The sequence below is a fragment of the Pithys albifrons genome, chromosome 9 (genome assembly GCF_047495875.1).
Source record: "Pithys albifrons albifrons isolate INPA30051 chromosome 9, PitAlb_v1, whole genome shotgun sequence".
NCBI classification, from domain to species: domain Eukaryota; kingdom Metazoa; phylum Chordata; class Aves; order Passeriformes; family Thamnophilidae; genus Pithys; species Pithys albifrons.
In genome coordinates this window covers 37,488,663-37,507,773 of record NC_092466.1, presented here as the reverse complement: position 1 = coordinate 37,507,773, position 19,111 = coordinate 37,488,663, and the positions used below count along the sequence as shown (strand labels likewise).

The 19,111-nt window shown below is 49.0% G+C and overlaps 1 protein-coding gene across 4 annotated transcripts in view; it reads left to right on the top strand.

Moving 5' to 3' along the window:
- Positions 1 to 19,111, top strand: part of PRKG1 (protein kinase cGMP-dependent 1) — a 341,078-nt gene that overhangs the window by 271,355 nt on the left and 50,612 nt on the right. For all 4 annotated transcript variants that reach the window (XM_071563624.1, XM_071563623.1, XM_071563622.1 and 1 more), the window contains 2 exons: positions 6,841 to 6,906; positions 14,688 to 14,762. In XM_071563624.1, coding sequence (XP_071419725.1) covers positions 6,841 to 6,906; positions 14,688 to 14,762 — 141 coding nt within the window. The remainder of the gene's footprint in view (positions 1 to 6,840; positions 6,907 to 14,687; positions 14,763 to 19,111) is intronic.

Below are 19,111 nucleotides of genomic sequence, written 5' to 3'. Positions count from 1 at the left end.
AAGAACAAGAAGAACAAGAAGAACAAGAAGAACAAGAAGAAGAGGAACAAGAAGAAGAACAAGAAGAAGAGCAGAAAGAACAAGATGAATAACATGAAGCTGTGGCTGCCCCATCCCTGGGAGTGTTCCAGACCAGGCTGGACAGGGCTTGGAGCAACATGGACTGGTGGAACTGGATGATCTCAAAGGTCCCTTCCAACTCAAACCATTCCAGAATTCTATGACTTGCAGGAGTTCCCAGCCCAGCACTGCCACCATCACCCTGTTTGCCTGAAGCCTTCAGAAAAGCTGCTTAAAATTTGTAGAGTGTTGTTTTGTTTGGTTGGTTTTGTTGTTGGGGGTTTTTTTGTTGTTTTTTTTTTTTTTTTTGCTATGATGGTGTTTGTGACATGGATCTTCCTGGGGTGTTTTGCACTTCCAAGTAGCAGCACCCAGGTGAACAGCCCAGGTGAGGGTGCTGCTTCTCCCAGGGGTTCAGGCAAAGGTCCCAAAGCCACCTGCCACCTTCCCTGGTGGTCCTGGGTTTTGGAAACCTTGGGCTTTGGTTCCTGGTTCATCCACCAGCAAAGAGGACAGAGAAGAGCCAAAGGGAATTGTGGTGTTGGCTGTTGGTTGTGAATCTGGGAAGGGCTGTTTATCAGGAAATAAATAAATATTCTTTTCTTTATGAAAACTTCATTTTATGTATAGGTGAGATCAGAAAATCACAGAATTTGAGTTGGAAGGGACTTTAAAGCCCGTCCTGTCATGGACTGGGACACCTCCCACTATCCAAAGCTGCTCCAAGCCCCGTCCAGCCTGGCCTTGGACACTTGAACACTGGAATCCTTCCCTGAAACACCCCGAGAGCCCCTAGTGCTGCTTTCTGCCAAGGCTGAGAGATCCATGTTGTGAACATTAAGACAGGGACATTTATTAAAAAATGCAATTCTTGATTTCCAGGTGACTTTCACACCCCCCTCCGAGTGCTGTGCTCAAAATGCAGCTCTGTAATTCAAACCTCCCATCTCGAGGGGGTTGCTGGGCCTGGCTCTGCTCTGAGCACAGCAGGGGAGAGGAAGGGTGGGGGATAATGAAAGAAAAGCCTCAAAAAGCTCCTGGTGGTTCTGGGACGTGACAGAGGCCACAACTCAGTGAGACCTTCCCAAGCTCTGCTTGTCACAGTCGCTTTGGAGAGTTTTGTGTGAAAGGGAGACCCGGGAATATCTTTCTGGAAATTCTCCTGAGCTTTGGTGGCATTTGAGCTCAGTAAGGACCGCAGGGAGGAACCCCCAGGAAATCTCTCTGGTGCTTTGGAACAACAGAGAAAGGGTTTTTTCACCTCATTCTGTGCCTGTGGGTTTAAAGCAACTTAATGTGACAACAAACCATCAGCAAACCCCAGAGCTTTGGTTTGGATAAGGAACATTTTCTTTCACACAGGATTTATGGCCAAATTCTAATCCTGCCTAAACTTTCTCCCTTCCCACCTCTGGATGGTTGTGATTTTCTTTAAATACATGTATTTTTAAGACATTTTTTGTCTGAAGGAGCTGAAATGTTTCTTTGAAAGCCAAATAGAGCCTAAGTGACAAAAGAGTTTTTGATCCATGTCTTCCAGTTGGGATACCTTGGAAGGGAAATTCCTGTTGTGTTTCATTCCCTTCAGAGATTTTTAAAGGCTGGGGGGAATTTTCAGAGGTTTTATTAAACAGCTTTTCAAGTGAAGCTTTTTCAAATGGCACATTTGATTAGTTTGGCCTTAAAGTTTATGAAGGGTGTATTTATTAATTCCAACCACTCATTTTTATAGGCCACCAAGAGATGGGGCAGGGTCTGGTCCTCGGTGGTTGCTCTGCAGAACCTGGGAGAGGTTGGAATCTTGGTGGGAATCTCACATCCCATGGGACTGGAGGAAAGAGTGTTTAGCTCATTTTCAAAGGTGTTAATGAAGGTTTTCAAAGCAAAGAAAGAAGAAATTAGGTCTTCCCTGGTGGGTTTTTAAAATGTGCCCCAGGAAGACTCTCCAGAGGTTCCTGATTTGCTGATATTGAAGTTCTTTAATGCATTTTAGCACTTTTTCCAGCACTGTGCACTTGACCTTGTTACAGTGTTTTTAATAAGGTTGATTTAAAGTATTCAGGGCAAGACACGTGAGAAATAAGTGAAGGGAGGGGGGAAAAGGGCAAAATCAGGTTTTAACTTGACTTCAGCAGTAACAGCTCAAACCCAGCATCTCTAACTCCATTTTTATTTAATTGTTTTCTGATAACACCATGACTTTCAGGTGGGAGATAAAAATTACCCTTCTTGGTTGTCCTGGGGGGTGGCACCTAAATCTGATGATCTTCTGTCCTTTAAGGAGAGGGATTTGCCTGCCTGGAGACCTAAAGATGTCCCTGAGAGCCCATTTTGACTGGCAAAGTGCCAGTCAGGAGCTGAGGCTGGAGAGGGCCAGGAAGCTCCATGTGGGGGGACTGGATGCCACCAAACCAGCAAGTTTCAAGTAAATATATTGGGATATTCTGAAAAGAAACCCTTCAAATATTGTTTCCCTGGATTTGAAGAGTTATATCAGTGTTACTAAGGGATTAGGAGCTCTGGGAGCTGGTGTTGGAGCAGGACTTTGGAAATTTTGGTGGTTTAGGAAGGTGTAAAAAATCCCAAACAATGGGAATCGTCTCAAATATTTCTGAATTTAAGTCAAATGATGACAGCCTGAAGTTAAACCAGGGAACAGAACCTGAGGGATGACCTGGGCTCTTCAAGCAGGTTGTTGATGGCTCCTCAGAAGCCACGTTGTTGGAATTGTGGTGAACTGAACTGCAAACCCCAAGGAGACAAAGAGGCACACACAGTTCACCTCTGGAATAATCCCAGAACAGGCTGAGCTGGGAGGGACCCACCGGGATGGGGGAGTCCCACCCTCACCCTGCACAGGCCACCCCAAGGGATGGACTTGTGGTGTCAGTGGTGTCATGGAATCATAGAATAGAATCACAGAATGAACTGGGTTGGAGAGACCTCTGAGACCATCAAGTCTAACCCTTGATCCAACCCCACTGTGCTCACCAGCCCATGGCACTCAGTGCCACATCCAGTCTCATCTTAAACACCTCCAGGGATGGAGAATCCACCCCCTCTCTGGGCAGCCCATTCCAATCCCTGAGCACTCTCTCTGCAAAGAATTTCTTTCTGATATTCAACTCAAACCTGCCCTGGCAGAGCTCAAGCCCATGTCCTCTTGTCCTCCTGTTGGTTGCCTGGGAGAAGAGACCAACCCCCACCTGGGTACAACCTCCTGTCAGGGAGTTGTGGAGAGTGATGAAGTCCCCCCTGAGCCTCCTCTTCTCCAGGCTAAACACCCCCAGCTCCCTCAGCCTCTCCTCATAGGACTTGTGCTCAAATGTCTTCACCAACCTCGTTGCTCTTCTCTGGACCTGCTCCAGCCCCTGAGTGTCCTTTCTTGAGCTGAGGGCCCAGACACGCTTTGGGAAAGCTTTAGGAATGTGGCTCTCCTGGCACTGCCACCTCCATGTGGGGTTGAGGAACTGCAGCGAGGGCTCCTGAGGCAGCTTTTGGCAGGAGCCCACTCGTGCCCATCTCCACCAGCCGCTGCTCCTGGGTGTCCCTGTACATGTCCCCATGAAACCCTTGCTCAGCAACCGTGACCTTCCTCCCGGTGCCCAACGGGGAGGCTGGAGGAGCTGTGAGATGCCAAGAGAGCAGAACATAGTCAGGTGCTGGGGGGAGTGGGCAGTGCCATGGGGGGAGTGAGCAGTGCCATGGGGGGAGCGGGCAGTGCCATGGGGGGAACGGGCAGTGTCATGGGGGGAGCGGGCAGTGCCATGGGGGGAGTGGGCAGTGCCAGGAGGGGAGCAGGCAGTGCCAGGAGGGGAGCAGGCAGTGCCATGGGGAGAACAGGCGGTGCCATGGGGGGAACGGGCAGTGCCATGGGGAGAACAGGCGGTGCCATGGGGGGAACAGGCGGTGCCATGAGGGGAGCAGGCAGTGCCATGGGGGGAGTGGGCAGTGCCATGGGGGGAGCGGGCAGTGCCATGGGGGGAGTGGGCAGTGCCATGGGGGGAGCGGGCAGTGCCATGGGGGGAGCGGGCAGTGCCATGGGGGGAGTGGGCACTTGTAATTACTTTTGCACTTCGTTCTGTGCACCTGTAGTAATTCCTTGTTGCATTTCCTGCCATGTGCTTACCAGCAATTGTCTTTACATTTAACACCAGGCTCACGTAGTAATTACTCATTGCATTCAATGCCACGCATTTGTAGTAATTACTTTTGCATTTAATGCCATGCACTCACTAGTAATTATTTTTGCCTTTAATGCCATGCATTGTAGCAATTACTCATTGCATTTAATGTTATGCACTTGTAGTAACTACTTGTTGCAATTAATGCTGTGCCTTTACAGTAATTACCTGTTGCATTAAGTGCCACTAATGACTTTTGTATCTAATACTGTGCACGAGTAATAAGCAGTGTGAGTAGTAACTTCTGCATTCCGTGCTGTGCCCTTGGAGTAACCACTCGTTGCATTGAATGCTGTGTGCTTACCAGTAATTAATTTAATGTCATGCTGGTGTTCATTACTCTTGCCTTTAATGGTGTGAACTTGTAGCAATTCCTTGTTGCATTTAATGCCACGCCCTTGTTGTAGTCACTTCTGCCCTCAATGCCCCGCAGTTGCAGGAATTATTTCTTGCATTGTACATGCAATGACAACGTTTCCATTTCATACTGTGCACTGGTAGTAATTAGTGGTAGTAATTACTACTACATTTATTGCAGTGCACTAGTTAGTTTTGCTCTGCATTTGTACTAATTAGTTGTTGCATTTAATGCCATGCACCTAACTAGTAATTATTTGCAATTAATGCCATGCACTTCTAGTAATTACTTTTTCATTTAATGCCATGCACTTCTAGCAATTCCTTTTGCACTTAATGCCTTTCACTTGTGGTATTTACTTGTATTTAGTGCCTTGCACTTAAAGTATTTTTTTTTGCCTTTAATGTCCATGGACTTTTGCACTCCCAGTGATCTCCAGATGTGTTTAATCCCGGAAATAAATTCCCTTTCAGAGCTGACAGGTTGTGTGGCTGAAGGGGACAGGGTTGGGAAGTACCAAACAGCAAACCCACCTCAGTCCCTTTTGTGTTTGAATCTCTGACTTTCAGTTTTATTTGAAGTTTCTGAGTTGAACCCACCAATTTTAGTGTGTTTTCATCACCTGTAATCACCTAAATATAATGTAGGAGTCATCATTGTGTCTCCAATCCAGAATTATAAACTGTCCTGTTGTGCCAGAAAGGCCTCTGAGACAGTGGGATAAGTGTGTTAATTGTTAACTGGAATTAGGGAACACCCAGGAGGTTTGTGTGCTTTTTAATGGATCAATATCCCATCAAAAATTGGCTCCTGCAACTTTATGGGATATTAAATATTATCACTGCTTATCCTCTCTACATTTACCAAGGTTTTAGAAGTTAATAGAGGTAATTATCTCCTTCTTTCTGCGTGCTATGAATTACCATAATGTCATTTATCAGGGGGCTCAATTAGCACTAATACACACTTAATTTCGGTGCAAATAGACTCAAAGTCAGCATTTGAATATTCATGTTTCTTCCATATGTGCTTCTGCTTGCTCTGTTTTAAAGGCATTAACATACAGGTAGCTCAAAAGCAATTAAAGTTAATTAGTGATGCCCTTAAAGGGAGAGAGAGGGCACATCCCTGGAGGAGTGTATGTGCATCTCCCTCCTTTCCTGCTTCCCTGGGACTGTACAGTGGGTTTCCAGCCTGAAGGAATTGGGGGTGTGAGGGAGGGGAGGGTCTCTTTGGCCTCTGATGATCCACTTACCTCCCTGGAGCAGTGTATGTGCATCTCCCTCCTTTCCTGCTTCCCTGGGACTGTACAGTGAGTGGGTTTCCAGCCTGAAGGAATTGGAGGTGTGAGGGAGGGGAGGGTCTCTTTGGCCTCTGATGATCCACTTACCTCCCTGGAGCAGTGTATGTGCATCTCCCTCCTTTCCTGCTTCCCTGGGACTGTACAGTGAGTGGGTTTCCAGCCTGAAGGAATTGGGGGTGTGAGGAAGGGGAGGGTCTCTTTGGCCTCTGATGATCCACTTACCCTTCCCACCTGGAAAGGTTGGAGGGAATTGGAATGAATGGAATTCTGTGCCTTTCTTTCCATCACACAGAAGATGCAGCAGCACCTCCTGAATCCTGATGGAACACAGAGCCAGCCTGATTAAAGTCAATTAAATTCCCATTTTATAGCTTGGCTGAATTGTCAGTGGGGCAAAGAAAGGCAGAACCCAAAGCATTTGGTAATGAAGACACAGACAAAAATCAAGATGCAATATTTTTAAATTCTGAGGAGCTGATGGAAAGCCAAGACCTTTCCAGAGGTCCATCCTTTGGTCCCTTTTGGGAGGCACAGCCCCAGCCTCCTGTGTGCTCTGACAGTCCTAAACCTGCCCCACCCTGTCCCTGCTCTGAGTTGTACCTGCTCAGAGGAGCAGAGTTGTAGCTTCTCCCTCCTTGTGGACGTGTGGATGATAAAAACAAAGCTGTGACAACCAGAATTTTATTTGGGTCTGGAAGTCAAAGGACTGTGATGGAAACAGCTCAGCTCATGGAAGTGGCTCGTGGGCAAGGGGAACCTGTTTAGGCCTCCTTTCAGGTGTAATTTGTAGGTTCTCCCCTCTTGAAGCCTGTGTGGATGATGAAAACAAAGCTGTGACAGCCATAAATTTGGTTTTGAAGGGCTTGAGGGACACCTGGAAGCCAAAGGGTTGTGGTGGGAACAGCTCAGCTCACCAAGGCTGTTTTCTCTTGCAGGGAGGACGTCAGGACGGCCAATGTCATCGCGGCCGAGGCCGTCACGTGCCTGGTCATAGACAGAGAGTAAGTACCTCCCTCTGCTCTCCTGGCCTGGGCCCCCTCTCCAGTTTGCACCTTTTGCAGAGCTCCACAAGAGCCTTCACTGGGTTTCTCCAGAGGGATTGTTTAATTTTGAGAGTTGCAGTCCCAGCGTGTCTCAGGGAAGGAGCCAATGGGATGAGACTCAGCAAGGACAAAACAGCAACAATGAAGAAGCAGAAGATCAAAATAAAATAACTTGGGAGATGAAAATGCTTTGGGAATGACCTGGTGCAGTGGAACCCTCGAGCTGCTGGCCAGTGTCAGAGCAGGGTGGTGTCACTCCAGCCCATGTGGGATGGGGAGTCCTTGGGTGGAGGACACAGCCCTGCTCTGAGCTCTGCAGCTCAGAGGGCACAGAGGAGATGAGAAGAGGAAAATAATGCCTTGTCTCAGGAGCTTGAGAGGAGTGGGGGGTGTAATGTCGAAAAAACACCCCTGGGTGTTCCAGTGCTGCAAATCCGACTGCCCCCTGCATTGCTGGGAGAGGGATTTTATAAAATGAGCATAATGTGAAAATCCAGCAGGACTCCTGGGGTGGTTTTCCAGCTGTGAGGGCAGGGAGGCTCTGGCACAGACCAACAGAAGGTGTGGACAGATCCTCCAAGGGAATCTTCCCAAGGGAATGTGGCACTGATGTGTGAAACCAAGAGAGGGGCAAGTGGAATGAACAGGGGTTGGCTCTTCACTGACTCCCCGTGCAGGAACCCAGAGAGACTCCAGGAGGGAGCCCAAAGCTCTGGGAAAGCAGGAAAAACTTGCCAGTGGTGGAAAGGGAAAGAAATCCAGTGGAGTTTTGAAATGTATGGGACCCACCCCTGTGCTGGGAGCTTTGCCAGGGGTGTAGGGCAGTGCTGAGGGAAGTGCCCAGGTGGGCAAGGCAGGGCATTGTCCGACTCTGCTCTGTGCCAGGGGGGGCCTCACCTTGAATCCTGGGAGCAGCTTTGGGCACAGCAACATCAGAAAGATCTGAAGCTGTTGGAGCGTCCGAAGGAGGGACACAAGGGTGGGGAAAGGTTTGGACAAGGAGTGTCTGAGGGCACTTGGCATGTTCGGCCTGGAGGAGACTGAGGGCAGAGCTCAGAGGGGTCTGCAGCTCCTCCCGAGGGGCAGCTCCATCTCTGCCCTGTGTGAGCAGGGACAGCACCCAGGGAAGGGCTGGAGCTGTGCCAGGGCAGGGACAGCACCCAGGGAAGGGCTGGGGCTGTGCCAGGGCAGGGACAGCACCCAGGGAAGTGCTGGAGCTGTACCAGGGCAGGGACAGCACCCAGGGAATGGCTGAAGCTGTGCCAGGGCAGGGACAGCACCCAGGGAATGGGTGGAGCTGTGCCAGGGCAGGGACAGCACCCAGGGAAGGGCTGGAGCTGTGCCAGGGCAGGGACAGCACCCAGGGAAGGGCTGGAGCTGTGCCAGAGCAGGGACAGCACCCAGGGAAGGGCTGGAGCTGTGCCAGGGCAGGGACAGCACCCAGGGAAGGGCTGGAGCTGTGCCAGGACAGGGACAGCACCCAGGGAAGGGCTGGAGCTGTGCCAGGGCAGGGACAGCACCCAGGGAAGGGCTGGAGCTGTGCCAGGACAGGGACAGCACCCAGGGAATGGCTGGAGCTGTGCCAGGGCAGGGACAGCACCCAGGGAAGGGCTGGAGCTGTGCCAGGACAGGGTCAGATTGGATCTCAGGAAAAGGCTCTTCCCCCGGAGGGTGGTGGGCACTGACCAGGCTCCCCAGGGCAGTGGGCACAGCCCCAAGGCTTCCAGAGCTCCAGAAGTGTGACAGGGACAGGGTGAGATTATTGGGGTGTCTGTGCAGGGCCAGGGGTTGGACTGGATGGTCCTTCCAGCTCAGGAGATTCTGTGTTCTTGGGTACAGAGTGTTGGTGCAGGATGTGTTGATGCTGTCAAAGGTCACATACTCGGTTAGAAGTGACCTCTGAAGCCCTTCTTGTCTTCTGCTGAGATGATTCCACGCTCAAGCACCTTGCAGGGATGATCTTCAGACCCTCAGTCCTGCTTTGACACAAGTTGTCTCACAGTCCTGCATTTGTAGTAATCCCAGAACATGCTGAGTTGGAAGGTTCCCACCAGGATCATGGAGCCCAACTCCCAGCCCTGCACAAAATGGAGTGCTTTGTAAAGGTGGAGATTGAGAATAATCCTGCAGAAATCCTGATTCTTCTGATATGTTAGTTTATTATGAATTAAACAAAAATATGGGCTGTCCATGGAGCACAGGTGAGGAACACCTGGAGTTTGTGTCCTACCCAAGCAAGGGAATCTGGTACAGAAAACCCCTTCATTTCCTTCTTGTTTTGTGGGGCAGAGAGAAGAAGAGAAATCATTAAATAGATAACTTAGCAAGAAAATATTTTAATGATTTATTAATATTTTTTGATAATTTGACAATTTGGCAGGCATGAATTCAGAGAAATACAAAGCAACAAGTCACTTATGCCTTTTTTTCTTCTCACTTTTGCAACAGACACTTTTGGTTTGCACTGTAAACTTTAAAAAAAATTAACTAATAATTGCAGACTCACTCATTCCTGATCACTTTACAGTTCCTTTGCTTGCCTCCTGTGCCTTTCTCAGTATACAATGCCCTTGAAATAGTGAGGAAGCACAAGAGAAATTCCAGCTGATGAAGTTTGAGTTAATCCACACCAGAGGTTCCAGTAACTCTCTGTAATTAGCAGCAGAACAACACTATTTATAAGGCTCATATTTATGGTGGCAGCAAATTGATGCTCTTCATAACACTATTTATAGCTCATGGAAGGTTGTCCTGTGTCCTGGCCAGTGATGACCTTCCAGCTCTTCTCTTGGGCTGTTGTTTGATGTGAGAATAAGTGTAGGAGTGAATTTCAATGTGGAGAAGAATTGGGGAATTGTACAAGTGTTCTGTTAAAAATACCCTTGGCCCTACGTAAGCTAAACTGAAGAAGTTGTTCATGAAGCATCTCCTTTTGTTCTCCTGCACTAATCCATCCACTGGGAAGAGTCCAGGCCTGGGAGATTGTGCTGGTTTAAAGGGAAACCAGCAGGAGAAATGAACTCAACACAAAAGAGATTGTAAGTCAGAGTTACAATTTAATAACAATATTACAATAAATGCAATGGCACAAAGAGAAATGGGGTTTAACCCCCAACCCCAGCGGTGTAACCCACCCCCTGGGGCACAAACACAGGGGGGGTTTGGTGGCCCCTGTGCTGAGCCTCACGTGGTTCCCCTGAGTCCAAAGGAAAAGGAAGGGACAAACCTGTTGGTGCAGATGATGGCACAGTCTGGTGGAGAGTGGGGGACTCCTCCTGTCCAGGGTCTGCTCCTCCTCTGGATCCAATGAGTGGTCCCAGAAGTCCCCAAACCCCAAGATTATCTGTGCTCAGGTTTGGGTGGGAGCCCCCAGTGCCTCCCCCAGGACAGGGAGTTCCACACTGGGGGATCTGACTCTGGCAGTCAGGGGGGATTTTGGAATCGTTGCTGGCCCATGGGCAGAGCTGAGCCCTCAGGTGGGTGTGGAGGTGCCAAGGAGTCCCTGCAGGGCAGTTCTCCCAGCTCCTCTGCCAGGCTTCTTTCCCAGCCAGCTCCCAGCCTGAGGGCTCAGCTGTGCCCTGGGCAGCTGCTGCCAATGGGCCATTGGGAACAGTTGCTGGGCAATGGCCCAGAGGGTTTGGAATGCCCAGCTTTGGGCACCCCCACACAGGGATAAACTGGGCCCACCTGCTGGACTAGCACAGAGATGCACCAGGATGTTGCCTCCAAATTATTTCAAGCTTGGCCTTGTCACGGCTGGTGCTGGTGAATTTTCAGGTGAATTTTCAGGCTCCTTGTCATGGCTGGTGCTGGTGAATTTTCAGGCTCCCTGGAGGGGTTATTAGTCGTGTGGCTGATGGGGGAGGCTTGAGTAGGTGTCATGCTGGATTTGATGGGTTACTCCTTCAGGAGTTGGTCTGGGAAAGGCTTTCTGATGAAAACTGTGGGGACACACCCTGAGCTTCTGTTCTGTAAATCAGAATGAAGACATCCAGAGCCACTCCTGCAGGAGAGGAAACAGAAGGAAAAGCTTCCAAACTCATTCCTAACATTTGGATCATCTCTGACGCTCTGAGAGAGAACTTGGTGCAACTTTATCCTCCTTTTTTTTCTTTATTTTTCCCACCCCTACTCCTTGAAACTTGAAAAAAGTGTTTCGAACCTTTTTGAGTCCTCCTGAACTGGAAGAATATTCATCCTTGAGGTTGATTCAGGTTCATCTTTTATTTATAATTTTCCCCCCTCCCTCCTTATCATTTATTTATGTTGCTCACAATGTGTTCCTGAGGCTCTGAGGTTTACCAGGTGGTGGGTGCTGGGAGGACAAAACTGCCACTAAAACTCAAGGCACTGCTGACAGAATTCTGCACAGCTCCCTGATATTTGCAGATATTTAATGCTAAATGTTGTTTTTCCAGCTCCTTGTCTCCCTCATTGCACATATCAAGATGGTAACTCTTATGTTTTTTTGTTTTTTAAGGCAACATTTTAAATATTTCAACCATTTTCAGATTTTTCTGCTTTGCACTTTATGGTTTTGCCTGTGTTTAAAAGCCTTTTCACCAGGAGTAGCTTTGAGGTGTCAGGAAAGGTTCCTGCCTCGACCCTCTTGGCAGTGGAGATTGGAGAAAAATAAAATAAAATAAAATAACTATTATCTTAGCTTGGCTGCCCCTGCACAGGCTGAGCCAAGCTCCTTCATGGGAGATTTTAGGCTTTGCTGCTTTGCTGTTTCTCCCAGCTGGAGTCAAGTTTATCCATGGAGAAAATTGGTTATGAGGAGAGAATGGGAAAAAATGAAGAGAGAAGGCACAAAAAAAAACCCCCAAAAAACTGAGCAGTTTTTGATTGAATTCTGTGACTGAGCTGAGACCTCAACAGCAATAAAAGAGGGAAGTTCAGTGTCTGGCCCAGCCCTAAGTCTTGTTTAAACTTTTTAATAAATACTGAAGGGTCTTAGACAGGATTTTCTTACTCCTCTCTGTGACTTTTCCTTCCTTGCCCAGAGAATGTTTCACAGGAAAAAGGTTTCTTTGCATGGCCAAAAAATGGGATATTTAACCCCTGCCAAGTTTGCCAAAGTGTTTTAAGCCCTGGATCGTGTCTTATGGTGTTCCAGGAGGATTGTGGGGTTAATTAATTGCCTGTTAATTAATTGCATTAACATCCACATCACGCTCTGCTTTCACTGGTGCCTTGCAAGGGTTTGGGTTGTCCTCTGGCACGAGGTGGAGGAACCTGGAGGTGTTGGAGGAGCTCAGTTGTTCATATTTTCACTGCTGGGAAAGGAATTCAGGGCTGAAAAGATACTCTGGTCTTTATATTAAAAATATTAATATTAATGTAATTAAACCCCCCAACAAAACTGCCATGCAGGAGCAAAGGGAGCTTTGCCTTCTCTTCCTCCTGGGTGAATTCCCACTGCTTTCCCAGTGCCATGGGAAGGATTTCCTTGATTCCATCATTAAAATACAACCAATGAAGAAGCCAAGTGGAGGAGATTCCCTGGGCAGTGATGACTGGAGCTCACAGAGGAGGAAATCCCAGCCTGGGTCAGGCTGGACATCTGGTCCCACCTCCCAGAGGTCCATCCCACATCACATGGCCCAGGGTTGTGTCCAGATGGTCCTGGAATACCCCCAGGGAGGGAGAATCACTTGCAGCAGCTCCATAAATCCCTCTCCCAACCATCAGGGGGGTCAAATGTGGCTTTTCCCAGCTGCTGTTTATAAATGCAGGATAATTAAACCCTCTTTGGTTCTTCTGGAGGTCCCTCTGCAGGGTCAGGCATCTCCTGCTGCAGGAGGACACTGAAGCCCCCACTGCAGCCCCACCTGTCAGCAGGTTTCATTTCATCCCCTTGGGCAGGAGTGGTGGGGACAGTTCCATCTCGGGGACATGGTGGCCTTGTGTCCCCCAGGGTGTCACATTGCCCTGACTCAGCCTGCCCTGTGTTCTCCTGACCTGCTCAAACAGCATCATCAACCCCTCATGGTGAATATTTCCATATTAAACACCCCTTCCTTATTCCTAAATTCAGAAAAGTGGCCCTCAGTGGGAATTTTTTTTCCATTTTTTTTCAACTTCCCAATGAATTTGTTTCCAGCTTCACAGGCACTGCTGTTCTTCAGCTCTGTGGTGGGAGCCTGAGGCGTGGCAGGAGCACAAAGAAGGCAGGGTTTGGTTTGACCTGAAGGCACAGCTTGGCCAAGAGGTTTGCAGCACTCCATCCTCTCCAGGCTCTTCCCTCCTTTGGCAAGGGCTGCTTTCTTCTTGGGAGAAAAGAAAACATACACCTTGAGTACTGTGTTCAGTTCTGGGCCCCTCAGTTCAGAAAGGATATTGAGGTGCTGGAGCGAGTCCAGAGAAGAGCAACGAGGCTGGAGAAGGGACTGGAGCACAAGTGCTGTGGGGAGAGGCTGAGGGAGCTGGGGGTGTTCAGCCTGGAGAAGAGGAGGCTCAGAGGTGACCTCAGCACTGTCTGGAACTGCCTGAAGGGAAGTTCTGGCCAGGTGGGGGTTGGTCTCTTCTCCCAGGCACTCAGCAATAGGACAAGGGGGCACGATGGGCTCAAGCTCTGCCAGGGAAGGTTTGGGTTGGATATCAGAAAGAAATTCTTTGCAGAGAGAGTGCTCAGGGATTGGAATGGGCTGCCCAGAGAGGGGGTGGATTCACCATCCCTAGAGATCTTTAAATGCAGATTGGACGTGGCGCCGAGTGCCATGATCTGGTAAATGAACTAGAGTTGGACCAAGGGTTGGACTCGATGATCTTGGAGGTCTTTTCCAACCCAATCGATTCTATGATTCTATGACATGATGGGAATCTTGGAAAACTATAGTAGGGAGCAAAGTTTTCACCTGGAGCATCTTTAGTTCTGGGTGTGCATTGGTTTCAGTTGTTAGAATTAGTAAAAATACTGAATTTCTGGGGGTTTATTTTGATGTCACCACCAAAGACATAATGAAAAGTTGGGTTTTTTGGAATCGGAGTCCCAGAATGTTTTGGGTTGGTAGAGACCTTAAAGACCATCCCCTGCCATGGGCAGGGCACCTCCCACCAGCCCAGGTCACTCCAAGCCCTGTCCAACCTGGCCTTGGACACTCCCAGGGATGGGGCAGGCACAGCTTCTCTGCCCAACCTGTGCCAGGGCCTGCCCACCCTCCCAGGGAGGAATTTCTTCCCAATATCCAATCCCCTCTTTCACTTTGAACCCTCTTCTGTGTGTTTGTGGGGGCTGTTTCTCTAAAGATGGGAAAGCTGAGACACAGAACCAAAGATATTCTCCTTGGCTTGGGAAGCATTTCTGGAGTCTCTGGTTGAAGGACAGGGACGTGCCCTCATGGCTGAGTTGCCACCACCAGCCACATTGACACATTTACTCTCAAACTTCTGCTGGAGGTTGGAAGAACTCCAGCAGTAATTTCAGTGGGCTTTGGAAAGGAGTTTGGGTCTTCTTGGCGCTGGTTATTGCCTCTCCAGCCCTTCTGCAGCATTTCTGGGGCCGTGTCTTCCAGCCCTGGTCCTGGTTTGGTTGGTTGTAGACATTGAGATACAACCCTGGTTGCTACCAAAGATCTGTGTCGGCTTTCCTGGCTCCCACGTGGTCTCTTCAGACATGGCTGAGTGGTGGGCCTGGCAGTGCTGGGTTAATGGTTGGCCTTGATGATCTCAGAGGTCTTTTGCAACCTTCAGGATTCTCTGGTTCTTTCTCTGAAGGTGCCCCTTTGTTTTTGCAGCTCCTTCAAGCACCTCATCGGTGGCCTGGATGACGTTTCCAACAAAGCCTATGAAGATGCAGAAGCAAAAGCCAAGTAAGTGTCTGCTCCTTGTGGTCAGCAGAAAATCTTAAAGTCATTTTTATTGATGGCCCATCCCTGGAATTAACAAAAACCCTCTTTTTTTCTCCACACAATAGTCTAAAACTGCCTAAAAAGGAGATAATTAGGTGCTGGGTCAGAGTTTTCCTCCTCCTGTCCTCCAGGAATATGGAGGTGGGTCTCCTTGGGGCAGTGCCCAAAGCCAGGTGGTCCCAAGGCCCTTACTAATCACAAGCAATGAGTCCTCAAAAATGTTGGATCTTCCAAAGATTCCCTTGAAACACCATCAGGTGAGAAGCTCCAGCTCTTGGAATCGCAGTCGAGGAAATCGTTGGAGATGATTCGTTTCTTCTGAGAGCTCTGACCTTTCCCAGGTATTCTCACCAAGTCAGAAGGTGTTGGGAGACCAAGGATGGGAAGTGGGAGCTGGAGTGTAGTGTGGGTTTAATATATTAAAAAAAAAGCCACCTGCTTTTCATCCATCCTTGGTCTGCAATTGGATTTTAATCTGCTTGGTGAGGTCTGACCTCGAGTCCCTCCCAACCATCAGAGGTAGAAAGAGGAACATGGTCTGGTCAGAGAGATGCTCAGTGTGAACCAACGTGGCTCAAAGGCCAAAACTGTGCACAAGAAAATGAAATTTGCTCTCTTCAAAATGTCTTTGCTTTTCCTCTCGTGCAGTTGTTTGATTTTGGGTGGGATTTTTTAATATGGAAGGGGAGAGGTGTTTTCTCCCAGTGAGGTCCTGGGGGTGACTCTCCATAAGTGACCTACAGCTGCCAAATTGAAGGCTGGTTTTAGGTCATCCACAGCAAGTCCTCCTTAAACCAGAGAGGGTTGAAATGGTCTGTCCCAAAGGCACAGAGAAAGGGAGAAGCCCTAATGGATTAAAACCACCCAAATTAAATATCCACCTCAGGAGACTCAGTTTCTTGACCAAAACCTGCTAATGCTGCAAAATACCCACAGATTTCTTTTTCATCATCTTTCATTGATGGTTGAAAGGTGTTTTTAATTATATTGAATTTATTTGAAGGTCATAGAAGGCACCTCAGGGTTGCATTGTAGTTTGGAATTATATTTCCTGCCCCAGATCCAACATGTGAGATTTGTTCTTAAAAAGGAGTTCTGTTCAAGAGGTTTAGTCCCCTAAAATTCCTTTACCATCCCAGAAAACAGGGGTTTGGGACACAGAATGCAAAGTCAAATGTGTTATAGCAGCAGACTTAGATATCACTGATAAATATTTATTATTATATATATTTTTTTTATGTGGAGCTGAAATTTAAGCCTTTAAGGCCAGCAAAGCATTTCCCCAAAGTGTTGGAAAATCAGCTTGAGCAGCTTCCCAGAGGTGGTCCCAAGTATTCCAGCCAAGTGCTGGAATTTCTTTATATTGTTGGTTTGTGAGTTTGGGTTTTATTGAGTTAAAACTCTTTGGGTTTTATTGATTTCCATCAGCAAAAGGGGGAATGAAAACCTTGGGAGTGAACCTGGGGAGTTTTGGGTTGTGTCACAGGATGGCACGAGCTCAGCAGTTCCTCCAAGGTGGCACCACCACCTGTTGGCACCCAGAGGAATGTGCAGGAGGAGGACTTGCCCTTCCCCATGTCACACTCTGGTTCCACAGCTCCAGTTTTCAGCTGTGTCGTTAATTATCACAAAGTTATTAATTGTCCCAGGAACGCTGGGGGTGGTGTGGGGTTTGTTCCGTGAGTTTGGGGGTCCCCTGGGTGCTGGGGGGACACAAACTCTTCATTTTGGGAACCATTTTGGAGCTTTTGTCTTCCTTCTGCCTTTTCTTCTGCTGCCAATATTTCATCCAAGGCCAAGAATTCCTGGTGGTGGAGGAGTTGTTCCCTAAAAGCTGGAACTCATTAACTTTGATGCAGCTTCTCTACCTTAAAAGCCTTTGCTTGAGTCCTGTCACTCCAAGTAGGTGACAGTGACATTATTGCCCTTCTCATGGTGACATTTTGCCTCGGCCAAAGCTGAAGGGACTGGTGTCCACCTGGAGAAACATCCAAGCAAGGAATGCTCTTGGAAAACCTGGCATTCACCAATCAAATGCCATGTTCACCTTTGCTGGACTCCTTGAAAGCAAACCAGGCCTGCAAAAAAGGGTGGATGGAAGAGGGGAAATGGCCCAGTTCCTTGGAGAGTGACATGAGAGGCGTCCTGAGCCGTTCCAGGAGGTTGTGGCATTCAGGACTTGGCTCCCAAGGTGAAACTCCTCAGGAAGAAAAGTCTCCTGGGCAGAAATTTTAACCTGGCTTCCTTTTTCAAGCAGCTGTTAATTAGCTCCAGTTAATTGTCCTTCAAGGGTTTATCTTTTCAAAGGGGAAGGTGCTGATAGGGAAGGACTCGGCTTGGGTGAAGTTCTGCACCAATCACGGTTTTGTCCCTCTTTGTGCACCTTTAGAGGTCTTGACTCCTGTTCAGAGCTCCTGTGCCAGGTGGCAAAAGGCCTTGGGATGGGTAGAAATTCCCTGTATCCCCCGTGGATGGAGTGGATGAGGATGATGAAGGCCAGGTTGGATGGGTCTAATGAAAGGTGTCCCTGCCCATGGCAAGGGGGTTGGAACTGAATGTCAGGTCCCTTCCAATCCAAACCATTCCAGGTTTGTAAATACCTACCAAATTGGTGACACTGGTGGGTTTTTGCTCTTTGCACCCTGGAATGTGCCCCTGGTAGTGCCAGTGCAGGGCATGGCTGAGGAGATGTTAGGCAGAAGGTCCAGGCTCAGAAGATCTTTCACTGTATCCATCAGTCCTCCATGTGTAGAAGAGCTGAACTATTCATTGAGCTCCTCTCTTGGTGACCTGGTGTCCCCCCAGTGAGTCCTGAGGAACAGTGAGGGTGCTCCTTGGACCTGGGGACAGCTGAGCTCCCTCTTCCCACCCTTGGCCAGGGTTTGAAGGGAGAGCAAACTCTGCAGGCAAACAAATACCTTCAAAAATAGCTGAGCTGAGCAAAGGGGCTTCCTGCACCCCTGGGGGAGGAGCCCCAGGGAGACCATGGCTGGGAGGGCTGTTTGGGGGCCTGGCTCTGTCTCATGGGTGGGGTCTCTGTGCTGCATGGACACTTTGGGGTTGTGTCCTGGGTCCCTGGCCCTTGACTCCCATGGAATGCCCAGCTCCAGGCTGTGGCTGCTCCAGGGGGAAGGTGCCCAGCAGTCCCTGCCAAACTGACCTCACTGGAGATTGATCTTCAAGGTTTTTGGCCTTCCCTCGGAGAGACATCTCTGTCTGGGAGACAAGTGAGCCAACGCTGTGTCATCCTCATGGTCACAGGGATTGTCTTCACAACATGGGCTTCCCCCAGCCCCAGAACTGACCTCCTTCTCTACAAACGACAACTTACCACCCAACTGCTGGTTAGTTTGGGGCCACTTCTCTGGTCTTTGCAAGCCTGGACTTGGCGCTTCTCCTCAATGTCCGCCCTTTGTGTTCGTTCTCTTAAACCAGCAATCGGTGGCATGTCATCTGTGAGACTTTAATTTTAATTATAGCCTCTAATTTGAAGTCTAGAATTATACAGACTGTGTTATTAATTATAATACTCTGCTGCTTGCATGTATTCATATGAGTTGATAACTTCATTGACTAATGAATATTGGATTCCATCCTTTCCCCCAGAGGAAGGGTGAAGGAGAGAGGCAAAGAGCCTGAGGAAGGGGGAGTCCAGAGGAGCAGTGCCAGGCCCAGCCCTGCTGGTATTTAGGGCAGGAAGGAGATCCCTAAATGCTCAGGACACCCATCCAAGTGTGCTTTGCTTCCAGAGGGAGCCACTGCAGCAGCTTCCATAAATCCAGCAGGAAACAGGTTGGTGGTTTCTCCTGCCCTTGCTGGTGCCAGGTGAGGTGAGTGGTCAGCAAACACCCCCCTCAGTGGGCACACCAAGCCCTCCTGCTGGCCCTTCCCACCCAGAAGCTGCTGGAGTTAGTCCAGTGCACTGATGGAACCAGTGCACTGGAGAGGTGCCCCCCAGCCTGGTGCCAGCCTGTCCCATGGGGAAGGCCAGTCAGCTGCTGGGGCACCTCTTCAGCTGAGCATCATCACCTCAAGGAGTGTCTGCACTCCTGTCCCCCTCCGAGCTGTGAGCAGGACCCATCAGGGGATTCACTTCAGAAACACTCCTGATGTGGACAAAGAGGAACTTTAATATGAATGAAAGCTGCCCTTTCCTGGGGGTCTGAGGGCACCATTGTCCTGAGGGGGGTTGGCAGTGGTCTGGTCCCACGTGCTGCTGTGCCTGTGGCTCTGGGGTGCTCTGTGGGTGCCAGTTCTGCCATCTCCATGAATATGCAAAGGCTGAACGTGTTTCAGCTCCAGAAATGAGA